The sequence below is a fragment of the Sciurus carolinensis genome, chromosome 1, assembly GCF_902686445.1.
Source record: "Sciurus carolinensis chromosome 1, mSciCar1.2, whole genome shotgun sequence".
Classification (NCBI taxonomy): Eukaryota; Metazoa; Chordata; class Mammalia; order Rodentia; family Sciuridae; genus Sciurus; species Sciurus carolinensis.
The window spans coordinates 171,693,540-171,715,547 of record NC_062213.1 but is presented as its reverse complement, the minus strand read 5'-3'; the positions used below and the strand labels follow the sequence as shown (position 1 = coordinate 171,715,547).

The following is a 22,008-nucleotide window of genomic DNA, read 5'->3' as shown; positions in this document are numbered from 1 at the left end:
TGATCATGTCAGTCTACACACTATCCCTGCCTAGTTACCCTGCTATGTATGGTAGAGCGCTTAGGCTCTGCTTTCTTGGCTAATTTCTGATATACAATACAGCATGATTAAGCACAGTGGCCATTGTCCTTGTTCGTCCTGCAGTTAACGTCTGTGCCCTCCTCCTGTCTTGAGAAACCTGTTTGCCCAGGTGTGTGGGAGCATGGTGTCCTGTGGCAGCAGGGACAGAACCTCATTCTGACATTGTCTCCTTTCCCACCTGACCTCTGGGCCTGGGTAACACTGCACTGAGAGCAAACTCTCTTTCCTCCATGACCACACATTGCAGAGTGTCTACTGTCCCTCAGAACCCAAGGCCCAGGGGACTGGAGTGAGATTTCAGGACCTCCCCTCCCTGCTCACCAGGGGTGGAGCCAGGGCTCATCCCAGCCTTACCTGAGCTGTCAGGGCAGTTGTGGGAGGTCAGGCCAAAGCTGCGACGTCCTCGGAGCTGCCCAGGAGCCTGAGACTGGGACACTGAGCCCCAGGTAGTTTTGAACAGCCCAGGTTGTGCAGTCAGGGGTCAGTCAGGTCTGGCAGAGGTAAGTGTTCAGAGAGCAGAGCCTATAACTCTCCTTCATTTTCTTCTCTTTTCTCCACCCCTGGGCCTGGGTGACCACCTTTCTCAGTTTTACCCTTTTGCACAATCCTCCCTCCCTCTTGATAGCAAGCATCCAGCCTGTCTGCACAGGCTGCTTTGATCTTGCTTCTCTGTGCAGCCCCAGTGAGAGAGCACAGGCACTGCCTCATACAATGCTGGGGTGCCACTGGCATTGTGTTCTTGGGGAGTGGTGCCCCTGGAGTTGTGGAGTGGCATGGACTGACACAGCAGAATTACACGGAGCTGTGTTGGGATTTGAACTGAGCTGAACACAGGTATGTGACAAGAATAGCAGGGAAGGAGGGGTGAGTGAGGTTAGGGTGGCAGGAGAGGGGCTGACAAGGGCTCTAGAACTGGGGCTCAGAAACAAGGCTCCTGTCCCAGCCCAGCCACTTCTGCACCCTGCTCAGAGCTCCCATCTGAAGGGGCAACACAGCGCTGATTCCTATACCTCCAGGAGAGATGCCTCTTCCAAATTCTCCCTCCCCCAGGTAAGGCCAGGAGGGAACAGACAGTGGTGTATGGGAGCTTTTAGACTCTGTCGAATTTGACTTTAAAACCCAAACCATGGACACTTGCCAGGGTGGAGGCCAGTTGGAAGTACAGAGAGACTGCCCAAGATTCTTCTTGGGGAGAGAAGCATTGGCAGGAAACAGGGGAGCACACAGGCAGCAGTCAGAAAGAAGCTCCCTTCCATGTAAAAGCCGATTCTGCAGTGTGACTGAGGCTGGCAGGCGAGGACCACTCTGCTTGCTCAGCAGCTGAGGCACTGAGCTCAGGGCCTCACCTTCTCTGGCCAGAGGCTCCCCTCTGACCTATCCTGGTGCCAGTGTCCTTCCTTGCTTCTCACACATGACTCCGTGCAGGGAATGAGCGCTGCCTGCACTGGGAACTGAGGAAGGGGCAGGACCACACAGTGGAGGCAGGACCCCAAGGGAAGGGGCGTGGGGAGCTACCCAGGTCAGTGTGTGCCCAGCCCAGTAAGAACAGCCAGGACCACCCCGCTCCTCCCCTCAGTCGGTGCCCATCCTTACCAATACCATTGCACCAGCTGCCTCCTTCCTCATCATCCCCCATGGCAGCCCCAAGAGGGGTTTATAGAAAGTAGGTCTCACCACCCCGTCACTGACTTTGTCACTGGGGACATAAATTCAAATAAGACTGCAAGGACCTTGGAGGACTCACACCCAAGGCAGAAAAGCCCCAAATCAGCAGTTACAGAGAGATAAGTGGGGAGTAGTTTGGGGTTGTGGGTGTTCCCAGGCTGGGGGTCAGAGAAGGCTGAGGAAGGTCTTGGTGGAGGATGCAGAGCCCACCAGGACCCAGAGGTGGGGGAGACGGCACTTCTGGGAACCCGTGGAGTAGAAACAGTAGCAAGGAAGTGCAAGGAGGGCTCCAACCCCAACCTGAAGGGCATGGGAGAAAGCTGCTGTGGAGGAGGGTGTCGCAGGGCATAAGCTGCAGACACCTGCCAGTGGAGCGCTTGGGAATAGAGAGCCAGGTTCACCTGGCAGAGGAGAGAGGGCGGGGCGGACACAGCATGGAGAGGGTAGGAGAATGGGAAGCACAAGGTGCCCAGTGGGACTGGCATTTGGGGTAATGACCTAAGAGGGCAAGGCTGTGAAGCTAGAGGGCTTTGCTGGTCCTAGGATTCCAAGCAGAACTCTGGTTTCCAGAATCACTGGTAAGGGCAGGGCCCAAACCCCAGGGAATACCCAGGCTGTGGATGCCAGAAATAGGGCCTTGTCCTCCATGTACTGTGAACCACAGGGGGACAAGCTGGACCCAGGTGTGAGCCTACTAGTGATCTTCTTAAGCCACTGGTTCAACGGAGTACGCATTTTCCCTTACCCCTCGATTAAAATTCAAGTAGTTCTGTGAGTTTCCTGCTTACCACTGAGTCAGATTCTTTGGCTCTCTGGTATCACATTGAGTCTGAAAACACACTTTCAATCTACATATTATTCAGAAATTGTAATGTCAAGCACCTTAGATTATTCAGCACTTCAATCTTCACTCTGAGGCAAGCCTTCCCCCAAAGGCCCTACCCCCAGTTGGGGCTGGCTTCAGCTCTCTGCCTCAGGAAAAGGAGACATTGTAGGCTTGCTGTTTTCCATTCACCTCCTTTGCTCTTGAGGAGCCCTACTTCCGACCCCTAGGAGCTGCAGTGTGAGGAGGAGGGAGAGGTTTGGGGGAACAGGAAAGTTCTGACTGGTGTAGGACTCTTCTAAGAAGGTCCTGGCTCATGGACTGGAGGAGGGAAAAGGTTGACCCTTTCCTGATGACACTCCCTGTGGAGTCTCCAGGATCCCTCAGCCCAGCGGGCTCCCCAGTCAGAGCACCAAGTATTCTTCCACAGCCTCTGGAATCCAGGGTTCACTTTCAGATTGTGTAGGCTGAGGCCCTGCTCCATCAAGGTGGCCTATGGACAGGATTTAAGATCCCCCACTGTCTTTTTCATGCACGAAATGCACATCTAGTCATCACACACACACACACACACACACACACACACACACAATCCTTACACTATTTTTGCCCAGCCCAGGTTGCAGGTCAGTTCCAAATCAGCACCTCCCAGTTACACCACAGCTTGAAGTTCCTGCCATTTCCATGTCTCAGGTTGGAGTCAGACCCTGGTCCTTGCGACTGAGGGTCCAGAAGCTCTCCAGGTTTCCCTGCCACAGCTCCTGTGTGCCCAAATCTGCTCGTTTAGAATTAGGCCAAATGTGCAAGTGTTGAGGCTCAGTCTCAAGAACCCATGAGGTGGTAGGTGACAGGGTGCATGCAACCCTGAGGGTCAGGTGGGCCCTTCCTGGTGGGGAAGGCAGAAGGAAGTGCAGATTCAGTGCCTTCTTCTGCTATACTCTTCTTCCTTCTCTTCCCTTCTTTCTTCCTGGGAGGCTTCTCTATGGCATTCTCAGTGATCTGAGCTCAGACCTGTCTTTCTCCCTCCCTGATTAACACCCAAGGATCTGCCAGCCTCATCTCCCTCTGCTCCTCCATACAGCTCACCCCCAATCCCGGGGCTGTCAGAGCAACCCTCTATGACAGCTGGTCCTTCACATTTTCCTGATGTTGCTAACTCTGCTCCTGTTCCCCTTGCTCCTCTCATTTATCTGAAAAACTCTTATTCATCATCAAACAGATGCGAAAGACATTGCCTCTGCAAACACTCTGAGCTACCTTTCTGGCATCTAATGCCAATGGGTGCTGGATTCTGCTGGGCCCTGTCCCAGCTAGAAACTAACCTAACCTTCTCCAAGATCAATGTCCTTGCTCCTTGGAGTATAGCTTGGCCTATGCCTGGAATTCTGGTCAGGGTGTCCTGGGAGTAATGGCCAGTTCCCTGCCTCTCATGTTTTTTATCTTACAAAGGGAAGGAGTCCCCTACCCAGCCCTGGGATTCTCATAGGATGCTGGGGGTCCCATAGGTTCAGGGCCAGCAAGGATCCTTTACCTGCTCCAACCTTGGTCTCTGACCTGTGTATGTAACAGGTGCATGTAAGGCGATACTAGACTGAAATGTCCCAAATGCAGCTATTTTGGAAAGACTAAGTAAACAGGCATGCCTCATGCCAGACCTCTGGGCTCCTTGGCTAGATGGTGGTCCGTGTTAGTTTCTCCATATTAACCCCAAGAGCATGCAGTAGCTCAGGTTTATAGAGGGTCTCAGATGGGCATTGCAAGGCAGACCAGACACAGGTCACATTAATGAGGACACCCAGGCTCAGAGACATTCAGCAATTTGCCCAAGGTGGTCTGCACTTTGGTGAGAGGTGCAGCTGAAACTAGAAGGTAGCTACCTGAGTACTCAAAGCTGGTCTTTCCTGGACCAAGGGAATTCTATGTCCTCCTCAGGGAAGGCCCACCAATTCCATCCATCTGTCACAGCACAGGAGAGGCTGTATGGACCCAGCATCAGAAGATGTGAACTCTGGTCCTGCCTTGTCACAGAAGGTCCTGCTCTGTTCCTTAGAATAACGCTGGTCTCTTCCTGGGGCTCAGCAGCCTACTGTAGGAAAGGGAACATGAGACCCCCACAGGTTACACAGAGAGTTCATGAAGTACTGGCTGCCTTGCAAGGGTCCTGGTGGCCACTTCCACTCTCTTCCCTCATCTCCTTCCCACTGGGTGAAGGGAACGTGCATCAAACAGATGATTAAGAGACCTGGATTCCAGCCCTGCTTTGGCTCTACCTTCCTAGGCCTCAGTTTCCCTCCACACAGTGGGAACTTGAACACCTTGATTTCTGAAATCCCTTCAGGCTCTTGGGTTCTATGACTTTGCTCCTTTTCTCCTCCTCCTCCTGCTCCTGCTTCTCTGAGGGTGGTAAGGGTGTGTGTGCATGTGTGTGTACCTGCGTGTGCATCCGCAGGGGCAGCAGGGAAAGGGAGGGAGGGCAGGAGTCCTGCAGGGGATGGTTGGCAGTTGGGAGAAAAGTGGGCAGTGACTTATGTGCCAGCCTCAGGGCTTTCTCAAAGGCTAATGGAGCCTGGGGTTGATTAATCATTAAAGGAAAGGAATGAAACCAGGAGCACCTCAAAGTCCAGCCCGCGGGGCACTGACTCCAGCAGATGAGGCAGCGCTGACAGCAATGGAGCCTGGAGCTTCAGGGGCCCTGCTCAGGACCGAGGCAGCTCCGCGCTCAGCACCGGGCTCTGAAGTTAGCCTGCACGCCTACGACATCGGGGTGGTGGTCACCTATTTTGTCTTCGTCACTGCTGTGGGGATCTGGGTAAGTGGGGCATGAGGCCAGGGCCTGGCAAGGGAGGCTGGAGCTGGGTGCAGAGGTGGGAAGAAGGAAGAGGATCACAGAGCCATAGGGAAGTGAGGTGGAACTGAGTTCAGGAATCATCCTCCCCAAACCCAACCTTCCAGAAAGAAGGAAACTGAGGCCCAGAAAGGACTTCGGCCTGCCAGAGGTCACACTGCAAGTCAGAGGCTGACCAGGCCTGGAGGGCCTATGTCCATCTTCCCATCTATGCATCTGACATTTTCAGTGTCCATCATCCCTGGACACTGAGCCTCACTCTGCCTCTCCAACTCAAGACCCCCATTGTGGAGAAAGGTTGACTGCAGCCCTCTCTGAATACTATTAATATCTAGGTCAAAGAGCTGGGGCTCGTGTATTCTCAGGGAAGGGCACCAAACATATTCCAAAGTCCCTCTGTTCTCCATTGTTCCCAGGATCTGTGGCCCTGGGCAGGAGCTGGGCTTTGATGTCAGGGATCCCCTAGCTCAGGTCCTAACTCTGGCAATCAGAGTCACGTGACCCTGGGAATGTAGAAGGCTGTGTGATCTTCAGTTGTCTCATGTGAACATGGAGAGTAAGGTCGAGGCTGTAGAAAGTTGTGATCATTCGGCGACAGGACACATCTAAGCATTTGGCACAGTGCCTGATTGCTATCGTCACCATAACATTCTGCAGAGAGGCCAGCACCTTATGACAGCTGCCAGGTAGACTCTGATCCAATCCCATTTAGTCACCTCCTGGGCTGTAGCTATGTCAGGAACACTTTCTGGGTTTCAGTCCCCTCCCATGTAAGGGGAGGTGACAGTCCCTGCCTCCCAGAGCTGAAGCAAGGAACAAGCAGGCAGGCAGGTGCTCAGTGGCTTACAGGAGGCGGCCAGAGGGAAGTGCAGACTCTATTGTGAGTTGGACGAGCTGTTTCCTGCCCCATGGCTGCATTTCCTCATCTGTGAAATAAAATTGTGTGCTTCCTATGGCCTCCAGTAGGATCAGAGGTGACACGGGAAAGCTCAAGTAAAAGCTGAACAAGCACAAGGCCCTCTAGTCACCAATTTCCTTCCCAGTTTCCTTCTTACCATCAAGGATTTTTTGCATCTCAGACCCAGTCAGAGAACCACTGCCCTTTGCATCAGAATACATGCTTTGAGTTCAGCCTTCCCTGCCCAGTGCCTGCCCTGGACCAGGATGCCCAGAGAACATGTTTGCATTCCTCACTCCCCTTCCTTCTACAGAGCACAGCCCAAACAGGCTGGCCACCTGCTGCTTCCCACCATGGTCCTGGACAGGGCTCAGTGTTGCGGTCTGACTTCAGGCCAGGCTAAGGGAAGCCCCCAAACACAGCCTGTCATCCTAGCCGAGGCCAAGAATCCCCATCAGAAGGGGTCAAATGGCTGTCCCTCTCCAGAGTGGGAGCCCAGGAGAGAGGAGAGGAGAGGCAGTCACCATGCACCAAAGACTGAGATTCCAAACCATGTCCTGAAAGCAGACTGGGGGGAGGAGAGGGAAGGGACACTGATTACCAACGGGCACGCCCGCACAGCACTGGCTGTTGGTGAAGACCTTGAACATCCTTTACTTGCTTTGCTCTTCACACCAGATCTGGGGGAAAGGTGCCAAGGCTCACAGAGAGGAAGCAGCTCTCCCAAAGATGCATAACTTAAAATGGCAAAACCTGCCAGTGCTCAGGCAGCTCCACCCTGCCTCACTTCTCACCCTCTTCAACCCCTTAGCGCCTGAAGGAAGGGCAGAGGCCTGGGACAAACTCAAGAAGTCCTTGTCTCTTGCCATTTCCTTTCCAGTCGTCTATACGTGCAAGCCGAGGGACCATTGGTGGCTACTTCCTGGCGGGAAGATCCATGAGCTGGTGGCCTGTGAGTGGACCTCCCTCCTTTCTCTCCCCAGGTGGAGCTTCAAAAACCTGCCTCCTCCCACTGATCAGGAACTCCTCTCAGCCTCTCTTTCTGGGTCAGTGGAACAGCCTCCCACTCTGATCCACCCTGCAAGCAAGTGACCCACTAACACACCCCTCAGACAACTATCCCATGGGCACCTCCTAGTATGGGCACCAGGGCTTTTGAGAGCTCAGAGGAGGCCCCAGAGCTGCAGGCAGTGGCATGGACTGGAGGGGGAGGTAGGAAAAAAATTTTTTCAGGACAGTGACACATCAGCGTCAAGTCAAAGAGCAGGCAAGTGAAGAGAATCAGCAGAAATCCCCAGCCACCTCAAGAAACTGGACACCAAACCTTCACAAAAACCCCAGTCTCTCCCATTAATCCACCCCACATTTCCACCTGTCCTCAGAACCTACTTCCTCCTCCCAGACTGGCAGGGAGGGAGGTAAGCCCTGCCCAGGAAAACTAACAGGAGAACCCTCAGCCCAGTGGAAACTGGAGCTGTCTGCACACCCAGGCAGGTCCCACTCATTCACCTGTGAGCACTCACACCCACAATTACACACTCAGTCACATTCACTCACACATGCACTCCTATCCCTGCTCATACATTTGCACTTTCACACTCACATTCTCACAATAACACACTCAGACACACTCACACACAGCACCAGCCATTGTCCCACCTGTCCTGGTTCTCACCACCTCCCCACCCACCACCTCCACACCTAGAGTGGAGGAAACCCAGGAGGATGCAGGGCTCTCTGCTAGGGTTGGGTGTCTGAGGTAGGAAGAGCTAGAGGCAGGGACCTCTCAAGCTGTCTCACTTGCAGAGGGCAGAGCTCTGGGTCCCTCTGTGGGTATAAGGGAATCCACAGGCCTTCCAGCAGAAGGAGTGTCCCTGGCAGGTTCCTGTGTGCCCACCCCACCCCCCACCTAGTGTGGGAACCCATGAGGAAAAGAGGATGTGCTGCCCAGAGCTGTGAACTGTGCCTTTGGCACCAGAGACCTGGGTTCAGCCTGAGGTGAGGTCCACAACCATCCCTCAGGTCAGGGACGCTCTGTCCACTACTGCTGGAGCTGTGTGTCTGGCTGTCCACCCAGTGCTGAGACTGTGCTCCAAAAAGGGCATGTGGCTGGAAAACCACAAGATCTGAAGGAGCAGCAGCCATCCCTGCTTTAGAAGCTCAAATGTTCATCCTCCCCCATGACCTCATCCAAATCTTCTGGACGGGGTGAGGTGGACATGCCTCACTGCTCATGGGAGACACTCTTCCTCGGAAGCAGGGGGCCCAGTCCTCTCTGCTCTGGTTAGGTGGTCCAGCCCAGCCCTGAGAATGAGAATGAGTGTGTGCCTGAGTGCATGTGAGTGTGTGCATAGGTCCATGCTTTGTGCATATGTGTGCGTGTTTGTGTGCGTGACTGTGTTGTGCACATGTGTGTGCACGAATGTGAGTGTACATGTGAAAATGCACGTGAGCACACCCATGTGTGTGGAAGTGAATGTGTATATGTAAGTGTGCATGTAAGAATGTTTTTATGTGCACACATGTCTGCAAGGTGTGCTCATGTGTGAGCATGAATATGTTCGTGTGTGTGAGTGTACATGCAAGTTTGTGAGTACATATGTGTGTGAGTGTATTACATGTGTTTGAGTGTGTGCCTGTGAGTGTATGAATACAAGTGTGTGCACGTGTGTGTTTGTGCACGTGTGTGTGTGTGACTGCATGCACACATATTGGGGTGGAGGCAGCACCAGGGCCTCAGCCACATCGGGCCGCACATCTCCATGCCTTTACCCTGCGCTGTCACCTCTTCTCTGAATTTCTTGATCCTTTTCCCTTCTTATCACTTTCTATTTCCCAGCACCTCTGGGAACAAGGTGTTGGGAAGAGGTGAGTGTCCAGATTTTATAGCTGAGGCAGATGAGGTTTTATGAGAGAAAGTGATTTTTGTTAAGGTGACATGAGTATGAAACTCTAGATCTTCCCTTCAGCCCCCAGTCTTGTCCCCAAGTTCTCCTCAAGCCTCTTCCCAGGCCTCAGAGGCCCTCCCTCTGCCCTCACCCCCTCCCACCCTCCCAGTCCTGGATCCCATCTAATAATAAGACATAACATTGAACAAATGTTTATTAGGTGTCAAGCACCATTTGTCTAATGGTTATAGGAGACAGAAAGCCAGGATTTGAATCCTCATTCAGTCATTTATTTGTTCTGGGACTTGGGCAACTTACTTATCTATGCCTCAGTTCCCTCATCAGTAAAATGGGGATAATAACTGTGTTAATCAGTTTTGTGTTGCCACAACAAATATAGTACAGAATCAAATTATCAAGGAAAAAGTTTTATTATGGTGCACCTCATGGCCAGGAAGCAAAAAAGAAAGGAGACCAGGGTCTCATAATTCCCTTCAAGGGCATGTTCCCAATGACCTAAGACCTCTCACTAGGCCCGGCTTCTTAAGATTCCACCACTGCCCAATAGTGCCACATGTTGAGGACACATAAACCTCGGGGGGATTTTTATTTGAACCATAGCAATTATAGTACCCACCTCACTGGGTTGTCATGAGGATTAAATGAGAGACTGTATTCATAGAACATGACCTGTTCCTGGCGATGCTGTGCAAGCACCAACTGCTCTGATGATTGGTATCATCACTGCCATTATTATGCCTCTTACTGCCTTAGAGAAACTGGCTGCCCTCCTGAAGAAAGAGGAACTCAGTTCAGAGACTGGCCTGGACTGTGCTCAGCCTCTCGGCCCCTCCCTTCGCCTGGCCTGGCCCTGGAGTCAGCAGGAACTAGGGGTGTGGCAGGGCCTCCTGGCCTCCTGTGGGAGTTTCCTGGGCTTGCAGCCTCCTTCTCCCTGGACACCCTTAGGCTGAAGGTCCTAGTGCCCTTCTTATACACGCCTGCTTCCCCTGGCTTCCCTTCTTTCCTACTTTACCATGTATTCACTGGGTGATCTGGAGCCAGTGATTTCATTTTTCTTGGCATTATTTCTTTCTTTTGCAAATTGGGAAGATTAAAATCCTTCCTCTAAAATTATGGAGATTAACTGTATCGGGACATATGAGGTGCCCAGTGCAGTGCCCAATAAATGTAGCTCCGTGCTTCCTCCTCACTGATCATGGTCCTGGTCCCAGATTGATTCGGATTAGCCCTGACCCTTGACCCCATCTGTGTCTTGCAGATTGGAGCGTCTCTGATGTCCAGCAATGTGGGAAGCGGCTTATTCATCGGCCTGGCTGGGACAGGAGCTGCTGGAGGCCTTGCCGTGGGAGGCTTTGAGTGGAATGTGAGAAGCTGACCTGGATGCTCTGGGATATTGAGGGTCTAAAACTATCTCCATCCCTGGCCTTAGGGCGAGAGAAACAGAGGTGCTTAGAAGTTTGCATGGTAAATTGAGAAAACATTTTATAGATGAGAAAAACAAGACCTGGAGGATGCAGAGGGACTCACCTGAGATCGCCTGGAAGGATGGGTTTGGGCGCCAGGTCCTCTCCCTCCCCGCTCAGGGTTCTCCTTCTGCACACACTGCCTCTGGGTAGCAGGCTGCCCTCCACCTTCCTTCACCATCTGGATCTTCTCTCTGCTCTCCCAGGCAACCTGCCTTCTCCTGGCCCTCGGTTGGATCTTTGTCCCTGTGTACATCGCAGCCGGTGTGGTCACGATGCCTCAGTACCTGAAGAAGAGATTTGGGGGTCAGAGGATCCAGGTGTACATGTCTGTCTTGTCTCTCATCCTCTACATCTTCACCAAGATATCGGTGGGTACCACTCAGGGGCCCAGCTTGACCCTGAAACTGCTGATTTAGGAACTTCTGAGTGTATTACCTTGGGCTTGATGCTGAGAGGAAACTGACAATCACAGATTGAATGGAAGGAAGGGAGTGGTGGAGGAGGAAGGAAGGAAAGAATGACCAGTGGATAGATACAAGGAAGGAAGGGTAAAAGAGAGGAAGGACAGACCCATGTATTTTAACCCTTGTGCTCCCTCAGCAGTGGGGCAATCAGAGATGAATGATGAACGTTTGAATTGAATGGCAGCCCCAACGTTCAAAGAACTCACAATCTAGAGTTCCTCCATTCGGTGATCCTTTCATTGACTGATTCTCCATTTAGAAACTCTTCATTAATTGCCTAGAATGTAAACTCGGGAAACAAACCCAGACAGGTCAAATGACTCACCCAAGTTCACCCAGAAGGCCAGACCTGGAAGTAGAACTAAAGTTTGAGTTCCTTGACCCAGTCCAGGTCCTTCCGCTCTCCATGTCGTAGACCTAGATGGGTTATAAAGCATGGGATGTAGTCAGCGAGCTTGGACTAATGGCGACTAAGTCATTCGGTTGTCAGGTCTGGGGCTGAAAAATCTTTAAGGCCTCTTCTTCCACCAAGCCTGCCAGTCTAGGCACAGGCCACCCCCTCAAGTCCTCTAATAAACCCAAACATGTAGATTACCCAGAGCTCACAGTCACCAGCACTAAGCCTCCTGCCACACTGAGTCACCTATGGGTTCATTCAGCAGCCAAGTGGACCTCTGTTCTTTTAAGGAGCATCAGCAACCTGCTAAGTTCCTACTCTCTCCTCCTAAATGTCCTCTTCTTCTCCTTCCCTAGCTCCCACCCTCACTTCCTCAATCTTCCACTTCATTTCTTACCACTCCCTTCAGGGCCAACAGACCAGCCTATCAGCCAATTAGATTTTTCTTACTTTCAGAGCTTTATGCAGTACTTCTTTGCTTTAAAGTATCTAGAGCTCCTCAGTGTCTACAAAATCAAGCCCATACTCCTTATTGTGGCGCTTCAGGCTCATCTTCATTGTGCAAATGAAGGCTGAGGGTGCCCGGTATGCGGAACTGGTAGGTGGCATACCTACAGCTGTCTTGCCGAGGGCCTTCGGTGGCCTTGACTTGTGGGTCCTGGTTCTGCTCCTGTAGACTGACATCTTCTCTGGAGCCCTCTTCATCCAGATGGCCTTGGGCTGGAATCTCTATCTCTCCACGGCGATCCTGCTGGTGGTGACAGCTGTCTACACCATTGCAGGTAGGGCAGAGAGGTCACGTGGGTGCGCAGAGACTGAGACACACGGATAGAAAGAGAGAGGGACAGAGGACAGAGAAAACCAATCCTGAGAGAATGAAAAAGAGGGAGAGAAAGAGACAAATAGGGGCTGAGACAGAGATGTAGGATAAGAGGGAAACTCAGAGAAACAGACTGAAACACACAGCAGGACACAGGAAGAGGGGATGAGAGGGGAAGAAATGGGGAAACAGAGCCACGTAGATAGTCCAGGAGAGACAGAAAGACTGAAAAGACCACCTGTGTCAGGAAGCAGGGCACAGATTAAGGAGCTCTTGCTGGACCAGAGTCACCATGAGCAAAGGCTTCAGACCCACCCTCTCCTGTTTCCTTCGAGGCATCTCGCACAAGGTTGTGCACCCAGGGACACTGGCATAGGACGAACTGACTTACGGCTAAGTTGGCCTTGAAAGACAGGAGGCATTGAGATGGGCAGTGGGAGGGAAGGAGAGAGTGCTCCTGGTAGAGCTAACAGCACAAGAAGGAATGGAGTGGAATAGTAGCAGCAACAGTAAAAGAAGCTGTGGCACAAAGACCACAGTCAGACTCTGTCAGGTGCAGAAAAGCTCCATATAAATACAAGGTCTGTGATCAGCCTCCATCCTCCCAGGGTGGGACTGAGAGGAGCTTTAGGTGTAGGCAAAGGCAGGTGGCCAGAGTCCATTGCTAAGAGGGCTCTGTGTCTTCTTGGGTCTCCCCAGTGTGGCCAAGCACAGGGAAGCCACCTAAAGAGGAACACTCTGTGTCGCAATGACTAATGAGGCTTCTCCTTGTTCCCCAGGGGGCCTCACAGCTGTGATCTACACAGATGCTCTGCAGACAGTGATCATGGTTGGGGGAGCCCTGGTCCTCATGTTTCTGGGTAAGGAGGAGCCCTAAATACATCCCATTCTCACCCCAGTATTTCTCTCTGATCTGTCTTTGTCAGTTGTATGGAACTTTCCTCAGCATGGAGCCATCTTCATCCATCTAATCCAGGGCTCTCATAAAAGCAGGATTCTCTCTACTCTGAACCAGGAATCTTGATCCTAAAACCCCAATCTCCCTTCCAGCTTCCAATCCTTCCAATCTTCAACCAAGGAGAATGCATGGGTCTGGGAGCTGGGAGTACAAGCTTAGTGGGGTCTCAGGACTGTTTCTCTCACTGTGTCTCTTCCCACAGGTTTTCAGGAGGTGGGCTGGTACCCAGGCCTACAGCAGCGGTACAGGGAGGCCATCCCCAATGCCACAGTGCCCAATACCACCTGTCACCTCCCACGGCCTGATGCCTTCCACATGCTTCGGGACCCTGTGAGCGGAGACATCCCATGGCCAGGTCTCATTTTTGGACTCACGGTACTGGCCACCTGGTGTTGGTGCACAGACCAGGTAAGGGTCCCCACCAGGCTTGGCCTGACCCACCAGGAATTGGGATAGATTCCTGCCAATAAAACCAAAAATCAAAACAACAACAAAAAATGGGTACCTGAATACACAGAGAGCTGGACCTCAATCTGGAACTGAGTGGGGACACAGGCAGTGACCAGTGTCAGGGCTCACCTGTGGCTGACCTGAGCCTCTCCCCAGTGTGAGCAGCACACCTCCATTGCTGCCATTTCAGGTCATCGTGCAGAGGTCTCTATCTGCCAAGAGTCTGTCCCATGCCAAGGGAGGCTCAGTGCTGGGGGGCTACCTGAAGATCCTCCCCATGTTCTTCATTGTCATGCCTGGTATGATCAGCCGGGCCCTGTACCCAGGTAAGAGCTCTCTGGGCTTGGGGATGCAGTTTGCAAGGGGTTTCCAGAGGAGGTGCTCCTGGGTAAGGTGGGGCCAGAGCAAGGACTAGAAAGCCTTTTCTATTTTCTATTCAGATCACACAGTAAGCATTTTAGGTTTTGTGGGTCAAACATGTAGTAAGTACTTCGTCAGAAGAAATTTGTATCCGAGTGCCATTTTTATATCCTGTTTTCCCTTTTTATGGGAATCAAAACCAATCAAGGCATTCTTGGTCCCTTCAATATATAAGACCTAAAACCCAAAGGAGTCTATCATGCATTGCTATGTTGTTCATGGGCAAGAAATTTTCAAGAAACCAGATACCACTTGCCTCTTGACCTTCTAGACAAGGTCAGAGTCTCCAGTGAACCCTACAGTGTCATAAAGCAAATAGTGGTCCAAGCTTAGGAGGCACAGGATCCTACAACTGACTACCATCCATGATTCTTCAGATGAGGTGGGCTGCGTGGACCCTGATGTCTGCCAAAGAGTCTGTGGGGCCCGAGTGGGATGTTCCAACATCGCCTACCCCAAACTGGTCATGGGTCTCATGCCCATTGGTGAGTCCTCTCTCCCTGCCCACCCACTAGCCTCCTCCAATATCCACTGTCTAGTAGAAATTGCCCTTCAAATGAATCAAATGGATAGGAAGAGGGAAGAGAAAGATCAACCTCTGCACCTCACACTCTAATACACACACACACACACACACACACACACGCACACACTTTCACAAATGTTTGTCATGTGCTTCCCCTTGTCCTGGTGTCAAAGATGCAGAGATAAAAGAAAGGAAGGTCTCTGCAGTTCTTAGACTCACTGGGGTTACTAGTGTGGCAACTGCATGAGACTAAGGGAACGCTGAAGAGCCACAGACCCAGCCTGAGGGGGAATGTCAGGAAAGATTCCCTGAGGAAGTCTGGGAAACGGAGCTGAACTCCAAGAAATGCCTCAGGCAAAGATGGAGGGACAGGGCAAATGTTGTAGGGAGGAGAGTTTGCTTGTGCAAATGCCCAGAGGGAGGAGGAGAGAGAGCATGGTCTGAACCCAAAGCAGCCCAGTGTGGACTCAGCAAGGAGAAAGGGGATGGCCAGGTGAGCTCTGCAGCCTGTCCTTTTCTCTGAAGGCAGTGGAGGGCTCTGGGGGGCTAAATTTGTGCTTTAAAAGGATCCTCTCTGTGGAGGATTCGGCATGGAGATAGGACTGGGGGAGGCAAGGAGACGTCAGGGAGGGTCTTCATTGATCCAGGTAAGTGGCACTAATGACTTAACCAAGGCAGAGGTTTTAGAGATAGAGAGAAGCCATTTAAAGACAATGGTGAGGCAGAATTGGAAGATCTTGTTGACTCACTGTATTTTTGGAGCAAGAAAGACAGAGGGATCAAAGAGTCCCAGGTCTTGGTCTTTAGAAAGTGGGTTAATAATGATACTGAGACTGAGGACCTCAAAGGCAATGAACGTGTAGAGGTATTCCCTCCCTCTGGTAAAATGAGAAGTAAGAAATAGTAGGGATGGTGGGAAGCCCAGCTAGGTGCGAGCAGCCAAGGAGGGGCCGATGGATGGAGAGGGAGCGAGAAGTGGAGGTGTCTCATGGGGGAACTAGACAAATATTATTAACTGCAGGGGAAAGCAGAGGGCCCAGAGGAAGATGGACACCTAAATTTGGAACCCTGAGTCCAAGGCACCTGTGAGTCTTCCAGGAAGTGATTAAATATATGGACCTTGGGGTAAAGAGGCCTGAGGTGGGACCAGGGCTGGGAAGTTGTCTCCCCCAGTGAGGAGTAGCTGTATTTCCAGAAGCTTGTCAGAGAGTCAGTGGGTGACTCTCTCTTTGTTCAGGTGGGGGGAAAAAAGCACAGGACACAAAAAGAGTGAGAGAGAAGTCCAAAGACCAATCATTTAGTTAGTTACTTGCTGAGCCAGGAAACAACCCAGGCTTCTATTTCCTGGGCTAGGATTTAGCCCAGCACCACCATGTGGTCATAGAAAACGCTTTCTTTTAAAAAATAAAATAAAAACAAACAATTATAAATATTCACCTTCCTGCCTCCAGTCACAGGGACCCAATAACTGTATACAGCTGTGAAACCCAGGCTGAGACATCAAAGCTCCAGAGAACCTTAAAGATCACCTAGTCTCACACACACCTTATGATATGCATAAGGAAACCCAGGCTCAGGGAGGACAGATGAGTCACCCAAGGCCGAGAGACCCTGTAGAAGCAGAGGCTGGTCAGAACCTGGACTAGGGCATCATGGATATCCTGATTCCATGTGTGCTAGATGGGAACCTCACCAACAGCTTTCCTGTCGCATCCCCAACCCAGACGCCTGACTCTGACACTGCTGCAGCCTCCATGGTCCTGACAGAGCACATACTGGGCCAACTGACCACCAGCGCCTGTCTCTCCCCAGGTCTGCGGGGTCTGATGATCGCTGTGATCATGGCGGCCCTCATGAGCTCGCTCACCTCCATCTTCAACAGCAGCAGCACCCTGTTCACCATCGACGTGTGGCAGCGCTTCCGTAGGAAGGCAACAGAGCAGGAGCTGATGGTGGTGGGCAGGTGTGCCATCCTTCCTTCCACCCTCCCAGGGCACCCCCTTTCTGTAGAAGATTGTCTGGGGCTGGGCCCTGGACTGGCAGCCAGAGCACTAGGTTCTAGGGCTGACTTTCTATGGGACCTCGGGTAAGTCCCTCTCCATCTCTGGACCACTCTTCCCCTTCCAGAATAATGGAGAGAAAAATCTCTTTTCTGCCCATTTGACTTTCTCTTGGAATGGATCAACAGGGTAATTGAGAGAAGATGACAGAGCACTTAAGAAATGAAAAGGAAACTATGTAAGTGGGAGGAAAGTCAGCATGCGGCTCACCCTCCAGGGTCTTTCAGGTCAACTCTGGCTGTCATCCCCAGGTAACAGGAATGCTGTGAATCTAATCCATCAGTCTCCCCGCCCCCCACCCCGAACACCACCACGTGTCACACTAGGATGAGTCATGTGGTGACCCTGGCTTCAGGGTGCTCACCGTTTCATGAGAAGGGCAGAAACAGAGATAACACAGTGAGGGACCTGCATCAAGGGAGATGTTCAGAGGAAAGTTGTCTCCACATGATGCAGAGCCTTGAATGTGGTGCTAAAGAATTTGAACTTTATCTTGTAGGTATCAGCTTGTGCTTTTAAAAGCATAACTTGGTGGAGAATTTTTCTAGTTCTCAATAGGCTGGTGATTTATAGTTTGATAGGAACGGTTAAGGGTCCTTTTTTGAAATCTCTGCTTCATAATTTAAGCCTCCCTTACTCAGGTTTCTGCAGTAAAGTGTGTTCTCCCTCTCTGGTGGATAGGCACATAGGTATGTGAGCTGAGACATCTTGCTCCTGTCTTTGTACTCACTGTTCCTTCTGCCTGGATGCCTTTGCTCTGTTGGAGTCCCAGCCCTGGTACAGGAAGTGATCATTGCTAGATCTGAGAGTAGGGCAGAGGAGGAGGGCGAACAACAGGGAGGTGACTCTGGTAACTGCTACTCTAGTGGGGGCCGAGAGAGGGAAAATGGGAGGAAAAGGAAAGAGAAGGATAAGTACATAGAGCCCTTCCATAAGTGTTCCTTTATCTTTTATTCTCCAACTGCCAAGTTTTGCTGCCATTTATTTAATTCATCAGTGGGGTGTGGGCACCATCTCCTGGTCACATGTATTATTGCATTCAGCACATCCAAAAAATTTTTTTCAGCTTATTTGCACATCTATAGAGAATGCTTTGGGGATTTAAGACTGAGCAGGATTAGTCAAGGGAGAGAGAGGAGAAAAAGGTGGAGTTCTTGCCTTAATCTTAGTGAAAATGTAAAGGGGAGGGTGTGTTAGAGTTGAAGGAGTCTGGAGAAGGGAGAGGTCCTTGGAGGCTGGAATCATCCTGGAGGAGGGAGCTATCCTGCACTGAGGCTGGAAGGCAAAGAGCAGGAAAGGTATGCCACACACACAGAGCCCAGAGTTCTGACTGGGGTGGGTGTGGGTGATCTAAAAGGCATCCAGCCGAGCACTGTGGTGCATGCCTATAATCCTAACAACTCAGGAGGCTGAGGCAGGAGGATTGCAAGTTCAAGCTCAGCTTCAGCAACTTAGCAAGACCATGTTTCAAAATAAAAAGCACTGGAGATACAGCTTAGTGGTAAAGTGCCCCAGGTTTAATCCCAAGTGTCAAAAATAAATTAATTTAAAAAAAGACATCCAATATGCAAATGCTGAGGTTTTGCACTTCTGAGTCTCTTGGATTCTGAAATTCTGATTTATGGAATTTTCACAGTCTAAATTCCAGAATCTTAGTATTTGAGATTCTGACCTACCCTCTGATCCAGAGGTCATGTGTTCCCCTCTCTTCTCCCATCCTGGTGTCTGTGCATCACCTTCACCTGCTGCAGGTCATGCCCACCTGTGAGTGTGCCTCACACACCCTGTGCTCTCCTTGGCAGGCTGTTTGTGGTGTTCCTGGTGGTCATCAGCATCCTCTGGATCCCCATTATCCAGAGCTCCAACAGTGGACAACTCTTTGACTACATTCAAGCTGTCACCAGCTACCTGGCTCCACCTATCACTGCTCTCTTCCTGCTGGCCATCTTCTGCAAGAGGGTCACAGAGCCTGTGAGTGCAGTCCTCCTGTCTCTTCCTGTACAGTGGAGGGTCTAGAGTCCTGTCTGTCAATCTGCTGGTCTCAAAGACCTTGGGCAAACACATGGGCCCTCTAGGTTTCCATTTCCCTGAACATAGCTCCAGGTCTAGATTCATTCATCCACTCCACAGTTATCAAGCTGATTATGACAGTTCCAGGGATGTCATCATGGTTTACAAGGTTCACATAGGTCTGCCTTCGTGGGGCCAGCAGGGAGAAGCTGTATGATGTACTTAAGCAAAAATAATTAAGTACAATAACGTCAGAAAAGAAAAGTGCACATCCTCTAACCAATGGGATTCCTGGAAGAGGGGTAGGGAAGACTTCCTGGAGGAGGGGAAAAGCTGAGACCTAAAGGATTAGTGGGAGGGGATGAGCATTCTGGACTTGAGGAACATGGTTTGTGAGAGCAAAAAACAGACCAGAGGATCTCTAGGCTGTCTTTAGTCTACAACACTGGAACGTTCTACATGTAAGCAAAATAACAGCAATGATAAGAATGATGCCAAAGTGTGGCCTTCCCAGGGTGCCTGCACACACATCACATGTGTGACTGCACTGAAACCTGACAGAGGTTGGGGGAGCTAGAGATACTGGAACTGGAACCTTGGTTACTCCCCAGGGTCGCCTGGAAGAGACAGGCCCAACTCTGCTGGCTGTACCATGGGACATCACGGTAATGATTCCCCAAGACCAATGTGAGAGCTGAAGTCCATCATGAAGGAGATCACAGAGACCCCTCCTTTGGTGGCCTGTGTAAGCACGATGTCTGCTGTTGGCTGAGGCCTCACCTTGCTGATAACCATGGTGCACAGCAGGACAGTTGAATTTAGGGTGTGTCTATTCATTCCTGAGTTTTAAGGTCAGGATTGATGTCTCATTTTAAAATTATACAACATCTGACTGTTTCATACTTGGAACAGGTACAGGGTAGGGACAAATGGAAATATAATAAATGGGTGGTGCCAGAGTTTTTCTTTAAAGAGAGAGAGAGAGAGAGAGAGAGAGAGAGAGAGAGAGAGAGAAAGGGGGAAATCTCTATTCTGATTTCTGATTTATCATAGTGTCAGGTTGAGAAGAGGTTACTAGTGTTCCTGGCATATTACAAAAGCACATCCCATTCTACTTGATTTCCGACCATCTATTACTTAGAATTTATCAATTTCGGTTTTCATATAACACATGGGAAAACTCCAAACCAGCAAGGTGGAGGCATTGGTTCAGAGTCACTCAAAATGGAGCCTCAGTTCAAATCATAGTCCAGCTTTAAGGCCCTAAGCCTCTTCAGTTCACTCCTCTGACTGCCTCTTAAGTCAAGACAAAGTCTCAGCATTAATGGAGAACTCGCTAAGATGGGCTTGCTGAACACTGTAATAAGCCAGTGGGGGAGAGATTCAGAAGCACAGCAGTTTTTAGGTTCCTGGGGCACCCCCTCTGCTGCTCCCCCAATCTCACCCCTGCCCATGTCTGCCGTCTCTCCACAGGGAGCCTTCTGGGGCCTCATGTTTGGCCTGGGAGTGGGGCTTGTGCGCATGAGCCTGGAGTTCTCATTCCCAGCCCCAGTCTGCGGGGAGGTGGACAGGAGGCCCACTGTGCTGAAGGACTTTCACTACCTGTACTTTGCCCTCCTCCTCTGTGGACTCACTGCCATCGTTATTGTCGCCATCAGCCTCTGTACAACCCCCATCCCTGAGGAAAAGGCAAGTGGTATGCTCCTACTGAGGCCCCCAGAAATGCTTCCCTATTCCCATCCCCTGAAATTTCCTGGGTTTTTCCCTGTTAGGTGAGGGTCTCCCCTGCTGCCATACAGATGTCCTTGGGAGGGTGGGAGCTCATTGGGTTATGAATTCCCAAGAGAAAAGTAACTCATCCAATTCAACAGTTACTCAGTGAGTACCCTCCATGTGCCAGATAGTGTGCTGGGGATAGAAACATGAATGGTTGCTATTAGCAACTGTCCACAGGGGGAAGAGAAACCACCACAAACTCACAAACTGCTACTATATAAAGACAAAGTGCAGAAGGACCACAATCGATGGGAGGATCCATGCACGGGAGGGGAGGCAGCCTCCACCAGGATCAGGGCAGGATGCACTGATAAGGCCACTTTGAATTGGACAGAAAGGAGTAGAGATTTTTTTGAATGATCAACAAGTACACGGGAAAATAGAGAACTTTCCAATTAAGAACACAACTTGGAATCCTCAACTCTTCCAAGTTGACTTTTACCAGACCCTGATCATGGATGACCAGTCTTTTGAGGCCTTCTCCTCCTACAGACTGCACTAGCAAGCATGCTAAGGCAGTTGTCCTCAATACCACAGACTGGGTGGCTTAGACAACAGAATTTTTCCCACGGTTCTGTAGTCTGGAAATCTGAGACCAAGGTGCTAGCAGAGCTCCACTTTATGATTTGTAGATGACCGTCTTTTCCCTTTTTACATGGTCATCCCCCTGTGTCTGTCTGTGACTTTATCTCCTCTTCTTTTAAGAACCCTAGTCACATTGATTTAGAGTCCACCCAATCACCTCATTTTACTTTAGTTGCCTCTTTAAAGACTCTACCTCCAATTGCAGATTTTATGGTTGGGATCTGAATTGTCCCCAAAAACTCATGTGTTAAAGACTCAGTCCCCAGTGCAGCAATGTTCAGAGGTGGGGCTTGTGGGAAGCAATAGGATCCTGAGTGCTCTGGCCTTACCAGTGCGTCATTGACAGAGCAGCAGTGACAGCGGGCTTGGAGGTGCTGGAAAGTGTAGGCAGGTGAGGCATGGTTGGAGGAAGTAGGTCCGTGGGACCATGCCCTTGGGGCCCATATATTGTCCCTGGCCCCTTCTCCCACCCCCTGTCCCTCTCTCCTTCCTGGCTGCCATGAGCTGAGCCGCTTTCCTCCACTATACACTTGTGCCATGATGTTTCTGCCTTGGATCCAGCCAAACAAGGATCAAAACCTCTGAGACAATGAACCCAGATAAATCTTTCCTCCTCCAAATTGTTTTTCTTAGGTATTTGTCATAGTAATGAATAACTCACAAATTATGTTAGCAATGGTCCTATTATGAAACACTGGAGTTCAGACTTCAGCATATGAATTTTCAACCTATGACAGAGTCCATGCCAGAAGTTGGTACCTGAAACACTGGATGAAAATCATGACTAACACTTTATAGGTGATTGATTGATTGACTTTTGTGTGCATGGTGCTGGCAATTGAATCCAGTAGTGAT

General features: G+C 50.8%; 1 protein-coding gene across 7 annotated transcripts in view; it reads left to right on the top strand.

The window, feature by feature from the left end:
- Positions 1-460: 460 nt before the first annotated feature.
- Slc5a9 (solute carrier family 5 member 9) overlaps positions 461-22,008 on the top strand; it is a 28,357-nt gene continuing 6,809 nt past the window's right edge. For 2 of the 7 annotated variants that reach the window (XM_047561902.1, XM_047561878.1), the window contains exons 1-13: positions 461-581; positions 5,159-5,378; positions 7,193-7,264; positions 10,480-10,584; positions 10,891-11,055; positions 12,225-12,330; positions 13,148-13,228; positions 13,529-13,734; positions 13,967-14,102; positions 14,574-14,681; positions 16,535-16,685; positions 18,585-18,753; positions 20,266-20,481. In XM_047561902.1, coding sequence (XP_047417858.1) covers positions 5,166-5,378; positions 7,193-7,264; positions 10,480-10,584; positions 10,891-11,055; positions 12,225-12,330; positions 13,148-13,228; positions 13,529-13,734; positions 13,967-14,102; positions 14,574-14,681; positions 16,535-16,685; positions 18,585-18,753; positions 20,266-20,481 — 1,728 coding nt within the window. In that variant the 5' untranslated portion in view covers positions 461-581; positions 5,159-5,165. Of the gene's footprint in view, positions 582-4,523; positions 4,601-4,900; positions 4,973-5,158; positions 5,379-7,192; positions 7,359-10,479; positions 10,585-10,890; positions 11,056-12,224; positions 12,331-13,147; positions 13,229-13,528; positions 13,735-13,966; positions 14,103-14,573; positions 14,682-16,534; positions 16,686-18,584; positions 18,754-20,265; positions 20,489-22,008 lie in introns of those variants that run through there. The other 5 variants (XR_007109882.1, XM_047561884.1, XM_047561894.1 and 2 more) reach the window with 5 other exon arrangements.